This window comes from Elgaria multicarinata, chromosome 20 (assembly GCF_023053635.1).
Source record: "Elgaria multicarinata webbii isolate HBS135686 ecotype San Diego chromosome 20, rElgMul1.1.pri, whole genome shotgun sequence".
NCBI classification, from domain to species: Eukaryota; Metazoa; Chordata; class Lepidosauria; order Squamata; family Anguidae; genus Elgaria; species Elgaria multicarinata.
The window spans coordinates 18,533,412-18,555,653 of NC_086190.1; the positions used below are offsets into that span (position 1 = coordinate 18,533,412).

Below are 22,242 nucleotides of genomic sequence, written 5' to 3' on the forward strand. Positions count from 1 at the left end.
CCTACTCGCGAGTAAAACCGGGTGATTTTCAAGGAGCCATGCAACTCAAGCCGCTCCATGTTTCCTCGGGAGTAAGCAACAAGGTAAACGAGGCTTACTCCCAGGTAAACACGTACGGGGGCGTTGAGGATAAACTCAGGTTTTGGTTTCGATACGGGTAATAGGCAATATTTAAGCATCCTCACAAATAGCTCTCCACGGATTCACACCCCAAATATTTTTTTTGCACGCGCTTTTCACTCTCCATCAAATACAAATCAGGGGCGGCGAGAGGGGGGGGTGACACACAAGCACCCCCTTCCAAGAACAGTTGACACTGAAAACTACACAATGCCAAACCTTGACCCACACAAAATGACCCCCCCTCTTTGTCGCTTTTCAGGTTCTGGTTACTCTGTGCTCATGCACTAAATTTCAACCCCCCCACACCCCCCCAACAAAAAACCGAAACCGAAAACAGAAGAGTTCATTTTAAATGGCAATCATCATCGAATTCCTCCCCTTAATTTCTTTCGGTGGGAGAGCTAAAATACCTATTATTATTATTATTATTATTATTATTATTATTATTATTATTATTATTATTATTATTATTGCAACCTTGTTTTGGACACGACAAAGAATAAAACAACATCTGTTTTGTCCTTTTTTTTTCTAGGGGGAAAAAGGGTTTATTTCACGATCGCTCTTCCCCACCTTCAATTTTTTTTAAAAAAAAATATATAGTTCAAGAAGATATTTTAAAAGCAGAGGATTTTTTAAAGGCGGAGGCGTCTCTCCCCAATTTCTCTCTCCTTGCCCCCGCCTCCCTATAATATCCAGGAGCCCAATGTATAATTGAATCTGATGTCGCCCATCAGTCAAATGTCAAACGAGGTTTCAGGGGACCGTTTAGAAAACAGCAGTAGGCAAGGGGAAACTGATCTGTTTAACAAATTCATTTAGCATCTCTCTCTCTCTCTCCCCCACCCCTTCTGAAGTCCTTATAAATAACTGATCCGGAGCGACTCCGCTTTTCAAGCCAAGACGCCTCTGGGTTTGTCTTGCAGATAGAATTTCTCCCCTGTCTCCACAAAATGAAACCATCCGCGTTAGTCAGCTAACGCATTAGCACTTCAGCTCCACACACACACCCTCCCCACACCTCCAACCAGCGACCCTTCCTCCTCTGTTGTAAGCTCCAAACAGCCCTCTAATTTTCATTAACACCTCCCCCCCCCTTCCCCAAGAGTTCAAGATTTGTCTTCAAAGATCAGTCAAGCTTTAGGGAAGAAAAAAGAAAAGAAAGAAGAAGAAGAAGAACAACAGGAACCTGGGGGTGGGATTTGTGCTTGCAATTTTATTTTTTAATACTGGGGGTGTGTAAAAAAGGAAAAGAAAAACACGAAAGAGAGACCCTGTATCAATTCCTCTACCACCCCTCCATTGACTCATGGAATGCCTTCTTTTCCAAATCAAATCAATCCATCAATAAAACAAATATTTGAAATAACATTTCGCGCAAGTTATTCGAAGATTCTCGGGGGATATTGTTTCAGACACTCAAATATGCAGATGTGCTACTTCAAGGCTTCCAAGCAGCATTTTAAATAGCTTGCCCTCGTATGGGAGGGAAACTTTTAAAAAGCGTAGGAAAAATTAACATAGATCCCTAGCTCCACATAGAACTACTTCTGTTTGATTATTTTATTCTTGTGAATTATTTTTCCCCCTAAAGAAAAAGCCAAGGAGGTAGACCACATTGAGGAGAATCACACACACACACACACACACACACACACAAGAGGATTGCGTTTCCTTCTGTGAAGAATCCTGTGTGACTCCAAAGCTTGCTACAACCATTTTAGATAGGATTCAGTTCTCAAAATGATCTCCAAAAATTGGTTCTGTGTTTGGAATCGAAACCAATTCTTTTAGATTCCGGAGGTTGATTTGGTTGGATGTAAACTGACATTCGCCTCTCGCAGAACTCTGCACGAACATAGGTAAAGTAAAGTATATGCTAGTACATGCAGGATTCTACTCTAAAAGCAACACGCTGGGTGTTTTGGGCCTCATGGGTTTGAAAATTTGCAGCTAGTGCCTGAAATCTCACTGTCCAAAAATCTTTGGTGGTGGTAGATTAGCAGCAGCGAGGGACGGGTGTGTGTGAGAGAGTTTAGGGACACCTAACCAAATCTAGAATATATTATGCAAAACAAGAGAATGTGCTAATTTATGCAGTTTGCAGACTTTTATTTCTGATTTTATTTTTATTTTTTTTAAAAGCACAAACTTCAGCAAACCCAGACAGAGTATCAGAAACGGTTGCAGAAAACAATAAAACTGTTTCTCGAGGGACTCTTAAAATTGCACGCTGTTGGAGAATCACCTTATTCTTTAAGGTACCACGGCAAAGACGACCCAACATTTTTTATTATGAAGTCCAAGGCATATTCCGTTAAGATATAGCGATTCCCTTAAGGAATCTCTGAGAAGCCAGGGGGGCATTGGGAAAAAGCTAGTGGAGTTATGGGTGTTAGTTTAGAAAGGGAGTCATTCCAGTTTTAATTCCACCCCGTCTCAGAACGTCCTGGTGGATTAAAACTAAAACGGAAAGACAACTCCAAACGAACCATATTTTCTTTGGCACATCTGACCCTTGAGATCGCATCTTCTACCTTTTGCCTTGCTTTCCCCTCCCCTGTGTCAAAATGGGGATTGCAAAAGCCCTGGGGGAAAGTCCCTAGCTGATATTATTTATGTATTTATTTATTTAATTTATAAATCCTATATCCTGCCTGACAACTGATCTCTAAAGTGGCTTACAATAAATAATTTTTTAAAATGCACACGATAGATGTAAGATACACACACACACACACACACACAGAGACAGGCAGACACAAAGGCAGCAATAATGAACGTCATTGTCAAAGAACAAAGCGGTACGAACGTCCTCTCCACTGCACATAGAAAGCTAGCATATCAGGGGAGAAAAGTGAGAAACTCAAAGGAAGGAGCGTGTGTCCGGGATAGCAGCCTCCCCCAACCTGGCATGCTCCAGATATGCTGCACTACAACTCCTACCATCCCCTGCTGGAGGGGATGGGCGTTGTAGTTCAACGCATCTCAGCAGGGGACCAAAGTCAGGTTTGGTTGCTAGGTGCTAACAGCAAAGCCATTTCTCAGAGTGATAATCCAAAGCGGTACCGTCCACACACAAGAGGGAGAGGCAGGCAGGCTTGCAAACGAAACCCAGCCCCCCTCCCAGCCCCAAAGAGGAAACCAGACCAAGAGCAGCCCAATCAAGACCGAACCCATACTGGACGTCCATTTGGGGTAGGAAGATGGACAAAAGAAATGGAATGGAATGGAAAAGAGCCTGGCTGGCAACTTGAACAAGAATTCTCCGCACTGCAACAATTTGTTGCGGTTTGGTTCCCCCCTTGCTTGATAGTCAACAATCCACATTCAACAGGAGGAAAGCAGGATGGAGGGAACAATATTCAGGGTATGGAGGGAGGGAGGGCAAGAGGGGTCGTTTCCTCCTCTTGTTTCTCTACCTTTGTCGCCCAAAATCCCATCGATGCTGTGTTTGGCTTTCTTCTCGCTGTCCTCCTCTTTCTTCTCGCAATCCTCCTCTTCCTCTCTCTTCCCAAACTTGATTCGGAGCACTCGGCTAATCGAACTCACTAAACCTCGGAGAGTCAAAGACAGAAGAAGAAAATATAAGCTGGTTTGGAAGAAAGTGTGTGTGTGTGTGTGTGTGTGTGGTGGGGGAATTAACAAATAACTAGGCCAGAGGTATTAATTATGTATTTTTTTAAAAGGTGATCACTCTCTGTCCTCTTCCGGCTTTGTAGAAATTTGTCCCTGTTATTGCAGCCAAAACCCATTACCAAAGACGCCCTCTTAATCCAATAGATACACCTCCTAAACCCAGATACCTTCACCCTAAATAACATGTAAGCTACAGCCCACTTAAAGCACAATCCTACTATGCATGGTGAGACAGGAAAAGGCCTACAACTCCCAGCATGCTCCAGTTCTTTTTCTGTTTAAACATGCAAAGGACCGCACTCCTAATTAGAACACAGTGGGACCGATTGCGACGTTAGCATCTGTGCAAGGCCCGTCACTTGACCAAAGAGACCTTCGGCCAGGGTTGGTTGGTGGGCACATTTGGTAATCTGAGGATGAGTCCTGGGCACTAGCACAAGATGGCTGCCACAGGGGATATGGCAACGGACAAGTCACCTGTTCAAAAAGTCTGAGTAAAATGTGGAGGGCGTGTGTGTGTTTCTGAGTCTCAACATACTAACAGAAAGTTTTCAGCACCATCAGAAAACTATTTCACAGCAATTTCATTTGCTAGTAAGAAAATGTGTTAATCAATGGTTTGGTTATAGATGATGTGGATATGTGTCTCAGAAGGCATAATCTCAGAGGAGGTATTCCGTGCAGGAGAGAAGTTAGAGTGCCTTTTCTAAAACAACATTCACCACCTGTAGTTTTTATAAGTAAAAAACCCCAATATATCCAACTTCCCCTTTAGTTGATCAAAAGGGTATTTTAAATGCAGAAAGCGCATTTGAGGAGTGTTTGAAACACTCCATGGATTGCTACAACAACCCTGCAAAGAAGGCCCATGTTGTAATCTCCTGATTGGGGATGGTGAGTTCATGCGTGGCCAAGGTGATATTTATCCGGAGCTTCCTGGTGAAAACATTCACTTAATATAGCCTTCCCTGACCTTGTGCTCTCCAGATGTTTTATACTACAACTCCCATCAGCCCCAGGCAGCATGGCTAATTGGCAGGGGTTATGAGAGTTGTAGTCCAAGTTGGGAATAGCTGATGAATACATACTCAATTTTGCTTCGCATATAAATGCACACAGCTCCCTAATTCACAGGTCTACCCACACCACTACTCCTAAAACAGCACTCTGAATCCCCCTGCCTCTTTGCAAATATACAAACATAGAAGCATTTTGAGTTACACAGCACCCTTCATCATGTTCTGCATGATGAAGAATTCAGAATAACCAGAAAAGGCAATCACAGAACACATTCTGGAATCAAAATGTTCAGCGTTTATCTAAACATGGGGAACCGTGACTCCCTATTAAGACCTCAGCTTCATTTTTAAACATCCCGTCTATACCCTTGTCATCCCTCCCCACACGCAAGCTGAAATGGTGCAGTCCAGCCAGGCCAGAATGTAGCAGAATGAGGTTGGGGGAATGCGGAGCAGGTAGAAAGGACTGTACCACTTCAAAAACTGCAGGGGTGTGTGTATATGAGTTTTGAATACTCTCACATGTCAAATGGGTCACCTGCAGGTAGCAAACTAGCACAGAAGAAAGAAAGGCGATAGCCCTGCAAAGCTTGCTTTCCACCTGCAGGGTGTTTTTTGTTTTGTTTTCAAGTGTGCAAACATTCAGACAGGAGACAACACAACACCTGTAATTTGAAGTGGTACCATCCATTGCACTGCCTCATTCTGCTGTATGTGTACAGACCAGGCCTCTAGAATCATCGAAGGGACATCTGGAGGTCATGTAGTCCAACCCCCTGATCGAAGCAGGATCTTGCAGTGACAATATCCCTGACAGATGGCTGTCCAGCATCTGATTAAATACCTCCCATGAAGAAGAGCCCATCACCTCCTGAGGAATTCTGCTTCACCATCAAACAGCTTTTACCTTTAGAAATATTCTCCTGATGTTTCACCAAAATCAGCTTCCCTGCTGTGTGGGGCAAAAATTACCACCCCCTATGGAATCCAGACCTCACGCTATTCAGAGGACGGAATCCTCCTTTGGCATTTTGATAAATTTGAGTTCTATCTGTTTCAGGTGGCATTTAAAAATTAGTCTATCAAGAAAAAACACACAACCCATCCTGTGTCATATGAAAGAAACCTCTTGATCAATGTAGGCTTAAATTAGGGGAAGGTCTGCAGGATTTAGCTTTTCTATCCTGGCTTTCTCAAAGAAAAGAAAGGCTTCAGCCTATGCCTGTTTCCCTGGGAGCATATCCCACTGAAATCTCAGGGACTTATTTTTTTGGTAGATATGTAGAAGTTTGTTCCACAAAACAAGGAACAAACAGAGGGAAAGGGCTTGTTTTATTTATTTTGGACAAATTAGTGCTTTAATATGAAAGAGTGCTAGCTTTCAAGTTACACTGAACTCTCCACCAGTCTGATGCAGCATTCTGCATAACTCCGAAGACTGTCTCCAAGTTGTCTAAATCAAATGGGTGGTCAGGCTTGCTGATATATATATATTCATTCAAAAGAAGGAAACTTTTAAGCTTCCCGTAAAATATTTATAATAGAGTCCCCTGTCCCATCCTCTCAGATCTAAAGTGTCTGTGTAAATATTGATATTAATAAAGGAAAAACCTCTAACGAAGGAAAAATCTTCCTTTTTTTTTTTTAAAAAAATGAAATTTACAGGAATTATCCCCAAACAAAAGAAGTTACGACTCCTATGCTTCAGCTGATATTAATGTACAAATCTGCAAACAACTTTTTTAAAGTTCTTGAAACACACATGAAGCACAAAAGCATAATTATACAAAGCACAGAAACAGGCATAAAGGTTTAAGCTATAAGAGATCAGGAATTTCTGTGATATGGGTGTTGGGGGGAGGGATACAGAGAAAGTTATACAAGATTCTGAGTTTCAAATGGGGTTTGGTGACATTCCAAAGCTTGCCAATTTCACTTACCTTTGGTACAATAGAATACTTGGGTGAACATTCATTCATGTGGGTTGCCACTGTGTGTGTGTGTGTGTGTGTGTGTGTGTGTGTGTGTGTGTGTGTGTGCATGTAGGAGAAATGCAGCAGGCAAAGCATTTTTGTTAAATAAATAGTGATAGGGTGGGATAAGCCTGCATGAGAATCCCTAGTATCCTGATTTTATAGTCCAGGATCAGGGCTAGTAGCCCAAGTGGTCATCTCAAACCTGGTTCTCGTTCTCTCTCTCTCCCCCCCTCTCTCTCTCATGCACACACACACACACACACACACACACACACACACACACACACACACACGCACACTACAAATACACTTTAAAAAACAACCCTAGCCTGTCAGGGAAGAAAGGGTCAACTTGAGCTTTTTGCTAGCTTTCTACATTCAGGGAGGTTTTATACCCCCCCCCCCTTTGACTATGGAAGTCCCAATCTAAAATGGTACAGCCCAACTAAGGCTATCTTGGTCAGAAGTGACACAGTCCAGACAGTGCTGGAAAAAAAAAGGACTATGCAGGCTTTGGAGTTTCACAGAAGGCTTCCTCAGGGAGCCAAGTTGTGAAATGAACATGGAAGATCTCTCTGGTTTATCTCTCTGTGCCGCTCTGTATCTGTGCTTGTCTGTCTGTCTCTCCCTCTCTCTGTATCATAGAATCATAGAATAGTAGAGTTGGAAGGTACCTCTAAGGCCATCTAGTCCAACCCCCTGTATCTCCCTCTCTGTCCTCTCCCTCCCCCCTCTCTCTGTGTATCTCTGTCTGACTATCTATGTCTCTGTGTCTGTGCGCCCCCCCCCCCTTCACATCTCTGTGTCTGCGTTTGCCTCTGTCTCTCTGTGTGCCCATGTGTGGGTTGAGGTTTCCTTCTTTAGCCTGAAGGGATCTTTTCTGGTGTCAAGATGGGCTGTGTAGATAAAGACTTCCCTAGATTAATTTCTGTAGGATTCCAGCCTCCCTCACCGCCCCCTCTCCCCCTCCTCTGGCTGGTCTCCTCTGCGTCCATCCAAGCCGCCTGCTCACCTGAAGGGACCGTGCTCCTGTCGCAATGCCCGTCTTTCAGCAGCCTGTCCCGGATCTCCCAGCTAAACATTCCCGGGTTCTCCCGCTTGTACTCTTCGATTTTCTTTTCTACGTCAGGAGTTGCAACCTGCTTTTGTGATCAAGGCGTGATGGGGAGCAGATGGGGTGTGTGTGTTTGGGGGGACGGACGGACACGAGGAGGGGGGGAGAAGAAGAGAGAAATTTCACTTTTAAATTTAAGGTGTTTTTTTTTAAAAAAGCCTCCGACTCATCCCCTGCACCCCTTCTGTCAAAGATCCCTTTAAGTCTCCTTTTAATTTAGATTTTAAGCAGATACCTTATTTTATTTCAAAGCCTTTGATTCCCCCAAAACCAAGCCACGTCCCCCCCAAACACCCACAGCACACCCGATTTTGCCAGTCCAAGCCACGCTTCTTTGCAAACGCATTTCTTGTTTCCCGGAGAGTAAGCCTCCTCCAACCCCAGAGGATTTGCTTCAGAGTACGCATGCTCAGGACCGGGCCTCGGGAGCAAGCCTCACAGGACACAAATGTCTCCCACTTGTTGATACAGAGAGGGCGAGAAAGCGGTTCAAGTGTATCCCGAGTAGGCTTGCTCAAAAGGAAACTCCATAGATTTCAGTGGGGATTACTTCAAAGTAAGCCTGCCTAAAATCAAGCTGCTCCTGCCAGCCTTTTTCCTCCACATCATTATTTTTTCTTCCTGCCTTCCTTTTTTTAAAAAAGCCCCCCCCCCCTCATTATTTTAGATAGACAAGTATTGACTTAGATATGGTGACATGTTTTATCCATCATTAACATCCTACCTGGAATTATCACAGTTTACTCAGAAGTATCACTTCCTCAGCGTGTCGTCGGAACTCGACCAGGGTGACCAGAACAGCCTCCCATCCCCATTTACTAGCGAGTAAAGTCCGAGCGACTTCAAAGGGAGATTTACACGCACAACCCTATACAGGTTTACTCTGCAGTAAGTCCCATTGACTTCAGTGGAGCTGACCCCCCCCTTCCAGGGTCAATGGCTATAGCATGCATCCTTACTTGCTGGTAAGTGTGCCCTGGGTTGTAGCCACTGCGTCCCGATCCCGCACGCGCGTTTCCTCGGAAGTAAGCCCCAAAGTGTTCAACCCCAGACAGCGGACTTCGCCAGTTGGACAACACACCCCATCATCCATGCCAGGTTGTCTTTGCGCACTTACCAGACTTACTTCAGAGTAAACACTGAACCCAATGGCACTTACTTCTGAGTAGGCGTGCCCTGAAGCCCCAACGATCTTAATGAATCGATCTCAATGGCTCTGCTCCGACTCAGAACCCTCTGGGCTTTCAACGCAGGGCAAGGCAGGGCGGGGTGTGTGTGTGTGTGGGGGGTGTTAAGGAGTGAAGCCCCCTCCCCCTGGATTTCCACTCACCCTGGGCTTGCTGCCTCCAATGGCCCCCGGACGGATGGATCCTGTCTCCTGGTACCGGCAGAGGATCTTGGAGACGCAGCCGTGGGACACCCGCAGCTGCCTTGAGATGACGCAGGGCCGGATCCCGTGGTGGGCCATCTCCACGATCTTGTGGCGGATGTGGTTGGGGAGGGGTCTCCCGTTGATGAAGACGCCCCCCAGCTGATTGACTCGGCCTTGGCCCAGCGGAGTGGAGACTGCCGGGAGAGGAAGAAGGAGAGTGAGAGAGACGCCTATGGACCCTTCGGTGCTCCGCCTTGCAGCGGTTTCATCAGAAAGGCGGTAGAGGAAAATGCCCGAGACGCAGGAGGAAGCGCGCAGATTGAACAGCGCGGAGTTGCGGGGGGGGGGGTGTTTACGGGGCAGCGCCTTCCCCTCCAACGACTTCTCTCGAAGCGGCAGACTTTACCAAGTGCCGAAGCTGGAGAAATCCAGTCCTGCTGGGGTCTACGGCCCCGGAACTCGTCCCCAAACCCTACCACGGTTCCTACGCCTGCTTACTCGGAAGGAGAAAGGGTGGAGTCGAAGAGGGCCGCGGGGGATCTTGTATCCCCCCCCCCCCCATTGATACTTTTCTTGAATTTATTATACACGCTGAACGGATACGGAAGCATTTACATCCCATAAAAATATCTCTATTTAGAGATAGTTATAGTTATAGAAGGGTATTTTTCGGGTGTTTTTTTAACATATGGATTTAGCCCGCTACAGACACCGTCGGTGTAATTACAACCTGTTTTGTTTTTTGAGAGGGAAGAAAAGCGGATCCAATCCGGTTTAAACATTCGCACAACGGCTCCTTGGAAGTAAGGTCCCAATCCTACCCACAGCCAGCAGGACAGTATACAAGCCCATGGGACGGTTCTGAAGAAAACCACTTCCAGTCTAGCACTAGGGGATCGGGGCCGGTTGCCCTCTTGGACTCGTGGCTAACAAATGGGTCCCGATCCCAACCACGTTTTGCCTGGTAGAAGGTTTACTATCCCCTACTCACCTGGGAGTAAACCCTCTGGACCGCAACGGGGTTTACTTCGGAGTAGAGCAGTCTCTGATGAAATTAGACTACCTCCCCCCTCCCTCAAGTTGACAATTGCAGTTATTTTGGGGTACAGAACAGCCCATCGCCAGGGCTTTTGGTCTGGAGGCTGGGGTGTTCCAGAGAGATGAAGACACCCCCTCTCCCACACGGATCTAATCCACAACCGAGTAAAAGATCTGTGGATAGAAAGAAGTGTTTTCTTTCTGTCTGTCTGTCTTTTCCTTGTTCAACTCGAAAGCATCAAGACCTACAGTGACTAGGATTTTCTCTGCTTTTGAACTCTCGGCTGCGTGGAGTTATGGATCGCAGCTGCCGGGCTGCGTGTCCCAGGGCAAAAAACCCTTTGCCCCACGAGGTGGATTTCAGCAGCAATATTTGCGTGGACTTTAAACGCGAGCGCTGGTAAAGCTCTCTGTGGGCAGAATCCAATGTTAGGAATGAATGGGACTTAATTTCGCCATGATGGCCACCCATTTGGATGGCTGTAAAAGAGGGTGGGACGTGTTCCTGGAAGAGAAGGCTTGCGTTGGCTACTAGCCCTGATGGCTAAGTGCAGCCTCCAATCTCAGAGGCAGTAAGCCTGTATACACCCGTTGCTGGGGAACATGGGCTGGAGGGTGCCTGCTTGTGAATGTGTTGGGGCAGCTGGTTGGCCGCTGTGTGAACAGAGTGCTGGACTAAATGGACCCTTGGTCTGATCCACCAGGACTCTTCTGATGTTTTTCTGACCAACTTAAGTTTCATTCATTTCAGTAGATGAACAATCTCGTTTTTTTAAAAAAAAAACAAAGGATTTTATTTGATGATGATAATTTACTCTAGAACTGTAACTTAATGGTGTGTATGTGGAAATAAAATATACCTCCTCCTCCTTTTCAACCCTCTCCAAAGAAACCTCATTGAAGTCCGGGAGGTTTAGGATCGCAACCGGCTCCCAGACTCCAATCTCATAAGAAGTCCGTTCCATCGAGTCCAAGACAGACTATGGAAGGAAAGTCTCTCTCTCTCTCTCTCTCTCTGACTCCAATGTCAGTCTTTTGCAGAGGAGACCCATTGAAATGAATAGGACTTGTTAGTCCTGGCTAACTTTCATTTCATGTATTATCAATGGATCTGCTCTTTGTAGGACCAACACTGGCTATTACCGTAAGTGTGCGCAAACGCATCTTTAAAAATGAGTTGTTTGAAAACTTTTAGTGAAACGGAAAGAACTGGAGTTCCCAATAAAAACTAACAAAAAAATACATGTTGAATATATCTAGGTATGTAATTTACAATACTTTCTTGGGAGCATTGGACTCGTGGACTTGATAAAACGGTGTCCTGGATCGGACTAGATCCAACCTCAGAGCCCGATCCTAAGGTATGCTTTCTGGGGAAGTCAACCCACACCGAATTCAGCCCAAAGAAATCGTTTAGATGCCGGGTTTTTTTGTTTTTGTTTTGGGAGACTGAGGCCTTAGCTAGACCTAAAGTTTATCCCGGGATCCCCTGTGTGTCATTTACATGAACAGGGATGACCCCGGGATGATCCCAGGATAAACCTTAGGACTAGCTAAGGCCTTACTCGGAAAAGGAAGCCCTACATGGTGGGAGTTTACTTCCGAGGAGACACGGTTTTGGATCACGGCCTTAGCCGCCTTTGAGTCCCATCCAAGCTATCCTTCAACATCTTGGAACAGATTACAATATATATGTATCTTTTCTTTTCTTTTCCATTCCACATCTGAAGGTCTCACAAGCTGTGGCGACCTAGCTTCAACTGGTTCCCTTCCTCTTAACCCCAATATATATTTTATAAATGTCTCCCTCGGCACTTTTCCAGCTGTGCCAGCAGCGTTTCCATCTGTTCGCATTTTCTCAGCAGCTGTCTTGATCGCTACCTGTATACGGGTGTGGGGTTTTTTGGCTCTTAAAAAAAAAGAAAAGAAAGCCGCCCAGAATCACACTTCTTCCACTTAAAATAAACTACAAAAATCAGAAGGACCCAGTTTGCAACACAGCGCTCTTAAACGCCCCCCCTTCCCATTTTTGGAAAAAAATACTGCATTTTCGTTGAAAATTGCCCAGAGAGCCTAGGCTGTTGGACAGTATAAATATGTAATAAAATAAATAAAAAATAAAATATATATACTTAGGACAGGGGAAGCAGCAAAGGATTGTGGAAAAATAGATATTCCACACGCGCTATACATAGTATTATATCCCCAAATACCCACCTATCGGCGTTTGGAGAACTCAGAACAAACTTTGAAATTTGTTTTTAAAGGCCGTCTCCATTTATTTTTAAATTCTATTTTAAAGCACCCCCTAATCAATACTAAAACAGCTTTTTTTAAAAAAAAGAAAAAGAAAAACTCTTGAACAAGACCTAGAATATTGTATTTTTTCCCCGCGGTAGCCGGCAAAGTCTCTTAATATCTTTCTTGCACGACACAACAGATCTAACCAGGAGGAATTGTGTGTGTTGTGTGTGTGTGTGTTGGGGGAGAGAAGTCCCTTCTCTCTGCCTCCCTGGTCTTTGCGGTTTGGGTCGAATTTGTCTCCCTCGCCTGCTTGCAGATTAATGGCATTCGATTTGGCGGAATGGGCTGCATAATAGGTTGGGGGGCGGGCGGTGAAGAAGGGATTTGGGGATGGAGGCGAAGGAGATAGCTTCTCCCCCTCCCTGGTTCCCCCCCCCCCTTTTCTTCCTGGTGAACAGAGGAGAAAAGTAGATTCCAGACCTCGCCTCGCGGTTTAATCAAGAATCACGCGCCGCTAATTCGAAGTCACTCGGATAGATACATCATTAGCTACAGCTAACCCTCGAGTGGGACACGGTGCCTTGAAGAGGCGCTGCGGCCGCCCGGCCGTCCTGCCTTGTCATTATTCCCGATCACGTTGTACAAATATTTTGGTAATCCTTTGATCTCTTTTTCCCTTCCCAGCCCGGTTTACTTCATTTGCGACAGAAGAAGAGGCCCTTCAGCACAATCCGAGACGCGCGTGTGTGTTTTCCCAACTTGCGTGGGTCCCTCACCCCCGCCCCGCTCGCCTCTCCCGACTCGTCCACTTGAGCACGCCTCGTCTGAATCAGATTTGCTTTAATAAATGCACAGAATGGACCGCGAGTTTGTTTAATTCCGTTTTGGCCTCAATGGCAGAGAGGGAGGAGGGTGGGGTGCGTTTCCCAAGAAATGGTGTTAGGTGTTTTTTTGGGGGGGTGTGTGCAGGAGGGGGTGGAAAGGGAGACGTTGCTTTCTCATTTCTTACCAAAAAATGAGGCGGGGAAAAAATTTGGGGTAGGGTAGAAGCTCTCGGAGGTGAGAGAAAGCGCCCGTGGAAGCCAGAAACTGACAAGGAAAGTGACAGAATTTTGAACGCTGGAGAGAGCACCATCTGGTCAGTTTCACTCCACGCTCCCGTTCTTTTTGTATATTTTTTAAAGGGGAGAAAATGACATAAAATAAAGGATCATAGCCTGGTTGGGTCATTGCAGCTGGGCTGGGCAGCAAGGGATCCTTCAAAAGAAGAAGAAGGAGGAGGAAACAGATACATGCAGGACCGTTAACTCTCTTTCCTTCCGTCAAAACTCCTTCCGAAATTGCGGTAAACTTGCCCCGGTGAATTAATACAACCCCAAATTGTAATACAACCCTTCGGAAATTGGTGTGGCGCTCGCCTTCGGAAGGGAAAAGAGCGGCGCTGAACCCCCAAAGCGAGAGCCTGACCTGCCTCCCTCTTTATCTAAAAACAAAACTCGACTTTCTGAGACTTTGATCGGAAGTAAAAAGCCGCTGGGTTCACCGCCACGACCTCGACTCTGCCCCTGGCTTACTCAGGAGTAAGCCCCTCTGATTTCAATAGGACTTTCACCCAAGCAAAGGTTCAGCGGTCAGGTAATTTCAAAAGGCGCTGGACTTCTTTCTGAATGTACACCTCCCGCCTCCCCCCCACCCACCCACCGACGGGTTTGTTGATTTTTAAAAGGAAAAACATACACACAGACCCCGAAATCAATCCTCGACTTAAAGGTTTTTTTTGTTTTGTTTTAAAGGAAACTAGCCCCGAAAGTCACCAGGCCCGCTGCCGGGGAGAGTTCAAGCGAAAGAGAGACGCGACATCCCAGCCACCCAGGGTGGAAGCGTCGTAGCGTGGTTGCAATGGCCATGATTTTCGCCCTTTCCCGCAGATCCGCGCTTACCTTCCAAAGGAAATCCGGTACGGGGGTAATTCTGTCCGGGTGCTGGGCGCATCATCCTTGGTACGGTCCCAGGGAGCGCAGCCATGCTCCAGTCGAGGCCGCTGGGATGGACCGGGGGAGGGGACGGCCCGCGTGGAGATGGCAGGCTTTGGAGAAGCAAACGCAGAAAGAAGTCGAGAACTCCAGCCCTTCGTAAAAAAAGAAAAAAAAAGGGGTGGGTGGGTGGGTGGAGGAAGAGCGCGGTCTCTCCTCAAGGCTCTCTCACCCCCCTTTGTAAAGAAAAAAGAAAGGAAGGCAAGCGATCGCTTCTTCGCAGTCTCCCCCCCAAAAAAACCCACCAGGTTTTTTTTAAAGGGGGGGGGAGAATTGAAATTGACCAGCTGGAAGCGAGCGTGCGTCCTTCAGGAATGCGCAGTGAAGAAGAACCAGGAGAGAGGTTGGGCTTTTTAGACAACGTTTATGGAGGGTTTCTCTCTCTCGCCCCCCCTTCTTTCTCTTCTCTTATTTTGTGTGCTTCTTTGGGGGGAGGGGGAAGAGGAGGAGAGAGGGGGAAAAAAGGGGGGGGCGTTGGATAGCAGCTACGATGATTGCCTCTACGATAGCGAAGGTTGGAAGTTGCAAGAAACATTGAACTTTCGCGCATATGGGAGCGAAAGAGAGACGCCGAATCGTCTCTGATAGGCTCCGGAGTGGGATTTTTTTTTTAAAAAAAAACCCAACAACAACCCTCCTTTTTTTATTCATGAGCGAAGAGAAGGGAGATTTAACTCCGGTTCGGGAACCAATCGTAAAAGGGATGCTCTCCCCCCCCCCCCTGTTTTTCTCTAGAGGATTTTTTTATATATATAAAAAAGAATATCATGGTCTATTTTTAAGAGAAGCAGAAACTTTCCTTATATCTATCATGCCCGAGAAGTAGTGTCGATTATTATTATTATTATTATTATTATTATTATTATTATTATTATTTATAAAAACTTTGCCCACGTATAGTGGAGAGTGGATGGGGGCAAAATTCTGCCTCCTCTCTCTCCCCCACCAACTTGAACGTGGCCTTGAATAGCCCTTTGTGGGGGTGGCAGAGAAAAATGCCTTGATTTTATCATAGATAGATAGAGATTTGAATCTCTATGCATTCCAGAAGGAATTACTGCCTCCCCGAATTCGACAGGTGTTCTCTGTCCTCACACCTGGGAAAAGCAGAACCTTGGATCTGATGGAAATTGTGTGGTGTGCCCGTTTGGGAAAAGTTATTTCCTCACCAAAGTAGCAAGAAGAACACCCCCCCCCCCGCCCCCTGGGCTTTGGACTTCTGGGAAGTTTTTTCCAGGAAACTTCAGAACGTCACCTTGTACTTTCTTAGAAGATTATCTAATTCTTTAGCTTTTGTGGGGTTTACTTCCAACTCAAAGTAGGGCTAACCTCCCCCCACCCGTGTTTTTCCTGAGCCGTCCTCTCTTTGGTAGCCTTTCTCTGCCACTTGAATCCATTGTAAAGATGCCCACCCAAACACTCTAATCCAGTAAATATCCTGTGTGTGCACACGTGCACCCACACACGTGAACTGCGATCCTGATCTCCGCGTTGATAGTAACTGAGGCCCTAGGGATATCGTCAAGACCTATTCCAGGGCAAATGTGTGCTTAGGATCGCCCAAGACATGCAACCGGATCCTGTTCATATTTACTTAGAAGCCAGGCCCTATAGACTCAGGTAGATCTTATTGCGCCGACAAGCATGTCCCGGAATGCCAGCCTGGCATCCCGAGTCGGAAAGAAGCCCGACTTGAGCCGGAGGGGGAAAGACCTGGGCAACCATCTGTCAGGGATGCTTTAGGGTGGATTCCTGCATTGAGCAGGGGGTTGGACTCGATGGCCTTCGAGACACCTTCCAACTCTACTATGATTCTATAATTCTATGACCTTCCTTCCTAGCTAGCGTGCCTAGGATCGCGGCCTCTTCACGCTATGCTCGTTTGCTCTGAATTTAAGTCCGGCTGGGTTGCCTGGCGCTGACTCCTTCGCACAGAAGGGAGTTCAATGAAGCCTATAAAAACACACACACACCACCCTTTCACAGCTGAGAAGAAGCAATCTCTAAAATACCTACCTCAGCCAATCTCCTACCTAAGGGGTGATGATTGATTGACCATTTATTTATTCATTCCTCTCCTTCATCTTTTTCTTCTGATTATATTTCTTTCAGAATACAGATGCAACACTTGGGATAACGATAGAGCCGGCCCTGAGTCAATTTCACCCCCAGAGGTTTGGTCAATTTCACGCCCACGTGGGTTTGCTCCCTCCAAACGAATGTTCATCTTTCCTTGGGGTGGGATGGGGGACCAGGGCAGGGGAAAAGCAGCCGGTCCACCCCCTCCCCAAAACTTACAACCCCTCCAAGATGTGTCCAGAAGGACGACTGAACCCTTATTTCCTCCAAACTAATTTTTAATCGTCCATCTCTCTCTCTCTCTCTCTGTGCCTGCATCGCGCAAACTTTAACAAACCACACTAGAGGCAAATTTTCCCTCTTGCATCCATACACGGAGAGAAATCTTCCATCCCCTTTTTCTTTTTAACCATTCTTCTATCAATCAATCAATCAATCATTTGGGTTAATTATCCATAATGGAGGAAGAGAAGTAAGCAGTATTGATCTGACCTGTGCACGTTCCCACCCCAAATATACAATACTTTCAAATTATTCTCGAAAGGAAATAAAGTACCCCCCCACTCCCCCGAAACGGGGGAGACTAGAGATTAAAAAATGGGGTTCATTCTATTTTAAAGTAAAGGGGTGCTTTATATTTCCCTTCCCCCTTTTTATCACCCCCTAATTTCCTTCCTTCTCCTTTGGCATCTAAGGAAAATGTCACTACGTTAAATAGAAGTCCCAGCGGTTTTGTAGCTCCTTTCAATAGCACCCCCCTCCCCAGAAGTAGACACCCCCCGCAGAAATATGGGGTGGAAGAGGCTCCCCTCTGGTTTTAAACTGTTCCCCCCTTATCCTGTCACAGACGAAGAAAGAAAAAAGATCAGTTCTAACCACCTTTACAGAGGCACGTTTTTGGACAGTCTAACAGTGCGATCCTATTCATGTCTGCTCAGAAGTAAGCCCCATTGACTTCAATGGGCCTTGCTCCTCCCGAAGGGTGTATAGGAAAGCAGCACAACCCTCCCTGTGTCTACTCAGAAGTAAGCCCCGTGGATTTCAAGGGGGGCTTCCTCCCAGTTTTAGGGCTGCCGTCTGAGTCATAACAGATCAATCGCGAAGGATGGGAGATTTCAAGGTTTGTGATATTCGGTAGGAGTAAAACCAAAAGGTCTCCTTTTGTCCAGGCGTTTCTCTCCCCACCCCCGACACCCCCCAAATCCCCCCAAACTCTGGGGTTCTTCGTGCCAGAGAATCTTTGCTCCTGCCCACGGGACGATTTCTAAAAATCTGGAAGGTATTTGGTTGAATATCACACATACTCAGTATTCAATTAGCACCCTGTTAATTTCCGTTGGAGAATGGAAGGGGGGAATTGAGGCTGGCAGGGAGGGGTAGGTGTGAGAGGGGTCGTCATCATCATCATCATCATCATCATCATCATCATCATCATCAATAGAAATATCATTTCAAAACAGGCTGAAGGATTTCCAGGGAATCGCTAAGAATGAAGCCTTTTTTGATGGAGAGTTGTAGTCCAAAATGTCTACAGCGGTCCTCCACACGGGTTGGATTCCATCTCCCATAATCTCCAGCCAGCCATGCATTATGGGAGTTGGAGTCCAAACCGTCTGGAGGGCTCCAGGTTAGGGAAAGCTGATGAGGTAGCGAGCTGGGAGGAGGCAATTAGCAGACCTGGGCACGTGTCAATCATGCTGAACATCTGTACAGAATTCAAAGATTCAGATGAGGCTGCGTGGATGTGTGTGTGTGTGTGTGTGTGTGTGTGTGTGTTTGGGGGGGGCGCAAGATAGATGCGCCATGCCTTGGATCGCCTGGCGGTAAACAAATTTCACAGCACACACGCACGCATATACATACACACGTACATCTGCATCCACCCCCAATTAAGAACCGTGGAAAGTATGAAATGGCAATTTCACACCCAGAAAGAGCACGGTGTGAAAAAGAGAGAGATGGGGGTGATACCTGAGAATACCCAAGAAGAGAAGCAGGTACAAAATAAACCTGCTCCCACTTTGTATTTATTTCTTTATTATTACGTTTCTCTCTGGCCTTTTTTCTTCTTGCAAGGAATCTAAAGTGGATTGCATGGAACTCTTCCTGTCCACGTTATCTTCACAACAACCTTGTGAGGTAGCATAGGCCGAGAGTTGGTGACCAGCCGGCATGCCAATCCCAGCACTCCAGCCCATTACACCTCACTGTCATTCTTGTTTCATAATTTATGTGCTTTTTATTTTAGTTCTTTTAAGTAATGCATTTTTGATATGCTTTCCTCTCTCTCTCTCTCTCTCTCTCTCTTCTGTTTTGTGAGCAGCAGAGCATCCTGGAAAGAAGGAATATAAAATCCAGGTGCAATCCTAAAGCATGTTTTTGCAGAAATAGGTTCTACCCTTCCCAAGGGGACTTACTCCCAGGTGAGTACCCTTGCAGCCACGGACAGACACAGGTACACCTACCTTTCCCCATCTTTTCTCTCCTGCCATTAAAAGTGTAGAATCATATAATCATAGAATCATAGAATAGCAGAGTTGGAAGGGGCCTACAAGGCCTTCGAGTCCAACCCCCTGCTCAATGCAGGAATCCACCCTAAAGCATCCCTGACAGATGCTTGTCCAGCTGCCTCTTGAAGGCCTCTAGTGTGGGAGAGCCCACAACCTCCCTAGGTAACTGATTCCACCATCGCACTGCTCTAACAGTCAGGAAGTTTTTCCTGATGTCCAGCCGGAATCTGGCTTCCTGTCACTTGAGCCCGTTCTTCCGTGTCCTGCACTCTGGGAGGATCGAGAAGATCCTTGACTCCAAGGCAGCTAACAACAAAGTCTTAAAACTACACTTAACGATTTATTTCCCACTTTTTGCACACATCACTCTTGTTAGATCAATGTTCTAACAATCTCTGGTGAAGGAGATTTTTGAACTAAGCATCAATGAACATGGAAGTCCCCCCACCACCTCCAACATACAATACCTAACATAACAGAGCCCCAAATATTACAGGCAGTAAGTAAAAGAACTGCTTAAAGAAGGAACAAGATACCCTTAGACATAGTTATTAGAAAGTAAACCCTACTGAATTCAGTGCAATTTATGTCTGGGTAAACACAGATGGAATCTGTGGGCTGCAATCCCATGTGGATTTACTCAGGAGTAAGCCACGTTGAACTGAGTGGGATTTTCTGCTGGGTAAGTGTGGGATCAGGTTGAGTATCCTACATGCTTACTAGGAGAGTAACTGCACAATCTCAGGCATGCCAGTGTGCAACCTAACCCCATTGCAGGGTGATGAGGGAATTAATTGGGACTTACTTCTGAGTAACACACATGGAATAGAATTGCATGCATTCCCTTCAATGTGTTCTCTTCCTCCCCTTTATCCCCATAGTTTCCTGAGGTAGGGTGACCCTATGGAAAGGAGGAGAGGGCTCCTGCATCTTTAACAGTTGCATAGAACAGGGAATTTCAGCAGGTGTCATTTTGTATGCATGCAGCACCTGGTGAAATCCCCTCTTTATCACAACAGTTTAAGCTGCAGGGGTTCTGTCCTCTTTGTAGTGTTGGAAGGGGCCTCTATGGCCATTGAGTCCAACCCCCTGCTCAATGCAGGAATCCACCTTCAAGCGTCCTTGGCTGCCTCTTGAAGGCCTCTAGAGTGGGAGAGCCCACAACCTCCCTAGGTAACTGGTTCCATTGTCGAACTGCTGTAACAGTCAAGACGTTTTTCCTGATGTCCAGCTGGAATCTGGCTTCCAGTCACTTGAGCCCGTTATTCCATCTCCTGCGCTCTGGGAGGATCGAGGAGAGATCCTGGCCCTCCTCTGTGTGACCACCTTGCATGTCCTAAACATCTGGAGGGCACCAGATTGCATCAATGGGGGTGAGAGAAATCACCTGGATCCCAATGCTAGAACCTCTGAGCACCTTCCAACTTCCTTTCGGCAAGATGGTTCCCAATTCTGGCTCCTTTTTGGAAGGCCCTTGGGGCAAGAGGACCTCCATGACCCCTTTTCTCAGTGGGTCTACCTTCTCACCACCATTGCCAGATTCTATTGCTCCTCACCATGGACACCCCTTGCTTGCTGGACAGGCAGAGAGCCAGGGAGCAAGGAGGCCAGGGCATCTGCTACTCCTACTTCTCACTACCACTATTACCTGGGGCAGATCTAGACGCAGGTGGACAATCAGGTGGCAATGAAGAAAAGGAGGAACTCCAGGAGATCTTCTTGGTGGGCCCTTGCTGGGGTGCGGTCCCTTGACAGATGCCCCATCATGCCTCCGTTATCCCTCCAGGTGTGTTCCCTGCCCCCCTTCCTTCCTCAGCACATCCTCTTGGCAAGCCTCACCTGAAAATAAAATGAAAGGCTTTGACAAAACCACCCCCATTCCGTTGCTTTATAGTGTCGAGAAACGGGAGACCTTTTCCCTCCAGCGCGGTACAGCTGGGCCTCCATTGAAATGCTGTGGCCGTGTGGGTGCCTATTTGTCTGGGTGAATTAAAAACACAATTCCACTTTCCCAGAGGGATCCTGCGGTCCACATTTATGCATTTTATAGTCTTACACTTGTAAAATAGGCTCCCTTTATGGTTTTTTTTTTTTTAAAAAAATATATAATAACTTTTTTTCCTTCCCCATTTGAATATCAAGGCTTGATTTTCTCCTTTAGATTCCAGTCTCCTACCTGAACTTGATTCTCTATTCTTTATTCTTTTGGGGCCATTAATTCCTTCATCATCAAAATGAAATTAATTTAGTTCTGTCGCAGGGTGGTTAAGGGAGATCAAAAAAAGGGTGCGACAGCGAGGGGATTTCTGTCTCATTTCTCCTGTGCTTCCTCTCGCTCATTACTGGGCCTTACTCACCTGTGTCTTGAAAAGACACCCCCCCCACACACACACACCAACCCCCCAACACATCAACCCCCCTTTGCTTTCATTCTTGTAACTCTCTCTCTCTCTCTCCTCTCTCTCTTTTTTATAAATTTCAGGCAGAAATGCATAATAGGGTCCAGTTCTCTGGCTACACTTTGGCAAGCTGTTTCCCCATCAGGGACTAGGATCATGCAGAGCAGAAGCTGAGCTTGTGTACAAATTACCAGGGTATTTCCATTTCTCCCTCTCTTGCTGTAGAGCGTTTTAAGATGGACAATTGGATGATGAGACAGGTTTGTGTTGGATGAAGAGTAGCTTGGGACCACTCGATACAACTAGCAGAATCAAGTGGTCATTCCCCCCTGGACTTCAGACAATGTGTGTGTGTGCATGAACACACAATTCATGTTCAAATGATCTGCAAAATCTCTATCTATCTATCTATCTATCTATCTATCTATCTATCTATCTATCTATCTATCTCAACAAGAAGGAGAGGTTGAATCGTAATATGCTAGCTTTCTGCTCATAGAAGGAAAGATTGTACCTTTCTCCTTGAGATACTAGCTTTCTCTTCACGGAAGGAGAAGGTATGCCCTTTTCCTTGAGATGCTAGCTTTCTATTTGCAGAAGGAGAGGCTCAACCTTTCTCCATGAGATGCTAGCTTTCTGTTTGCAGAAGGAGAGGCTGTACCTTTCTCCTTGAGATGCTAGCTTTCTATTTGTAGA

The 22,242-nt window shown here is 46.2% G+C and overlaps 1 protein-coding gene across 4 annotated transcripts in view; it reads right to left on the reverse strand.

The window, feature by feature from the left end:
- Positions 1-14,569, reverse strand: part of PAX7 (paired box 7) — a 137,159-nt gene extending 122,590 nt beyond the window's left edge. The window contains exons 1-4 of one of the 4 annotated variants that reach the window (XM_063145483.1): positions 14,466-14,569; positions 9,202-9,437; positions 7,770-7,896; positions 3,546-3,674 (exon numbers count right to left, since the gene is read on the reverse strand). In XM_063145483.1, the coding sequence (XP_063001553.1) occupies positions 3,546-3,674; positions 7,770-7,896; positions 9,202-9,437; positions 14,466-14,550 (577 nt within the window). In that variant the 5' untranslated portion in view covers positions 14,551-14,569. Of the gene's footprint in view, positions 1-3,545; positions 3,681-7,769; positions 7,900-9,201; positions 9,438-14,465 lie in introns of all 4 variants that reach the window. The other 3 variants (XM_063145481.1, XM_063145482.1, XM_063145480.1) reach the window with 3 other exon arrangements.
- Positions 14,570-22,242: the final 7,673 nt, after the last annotated feature.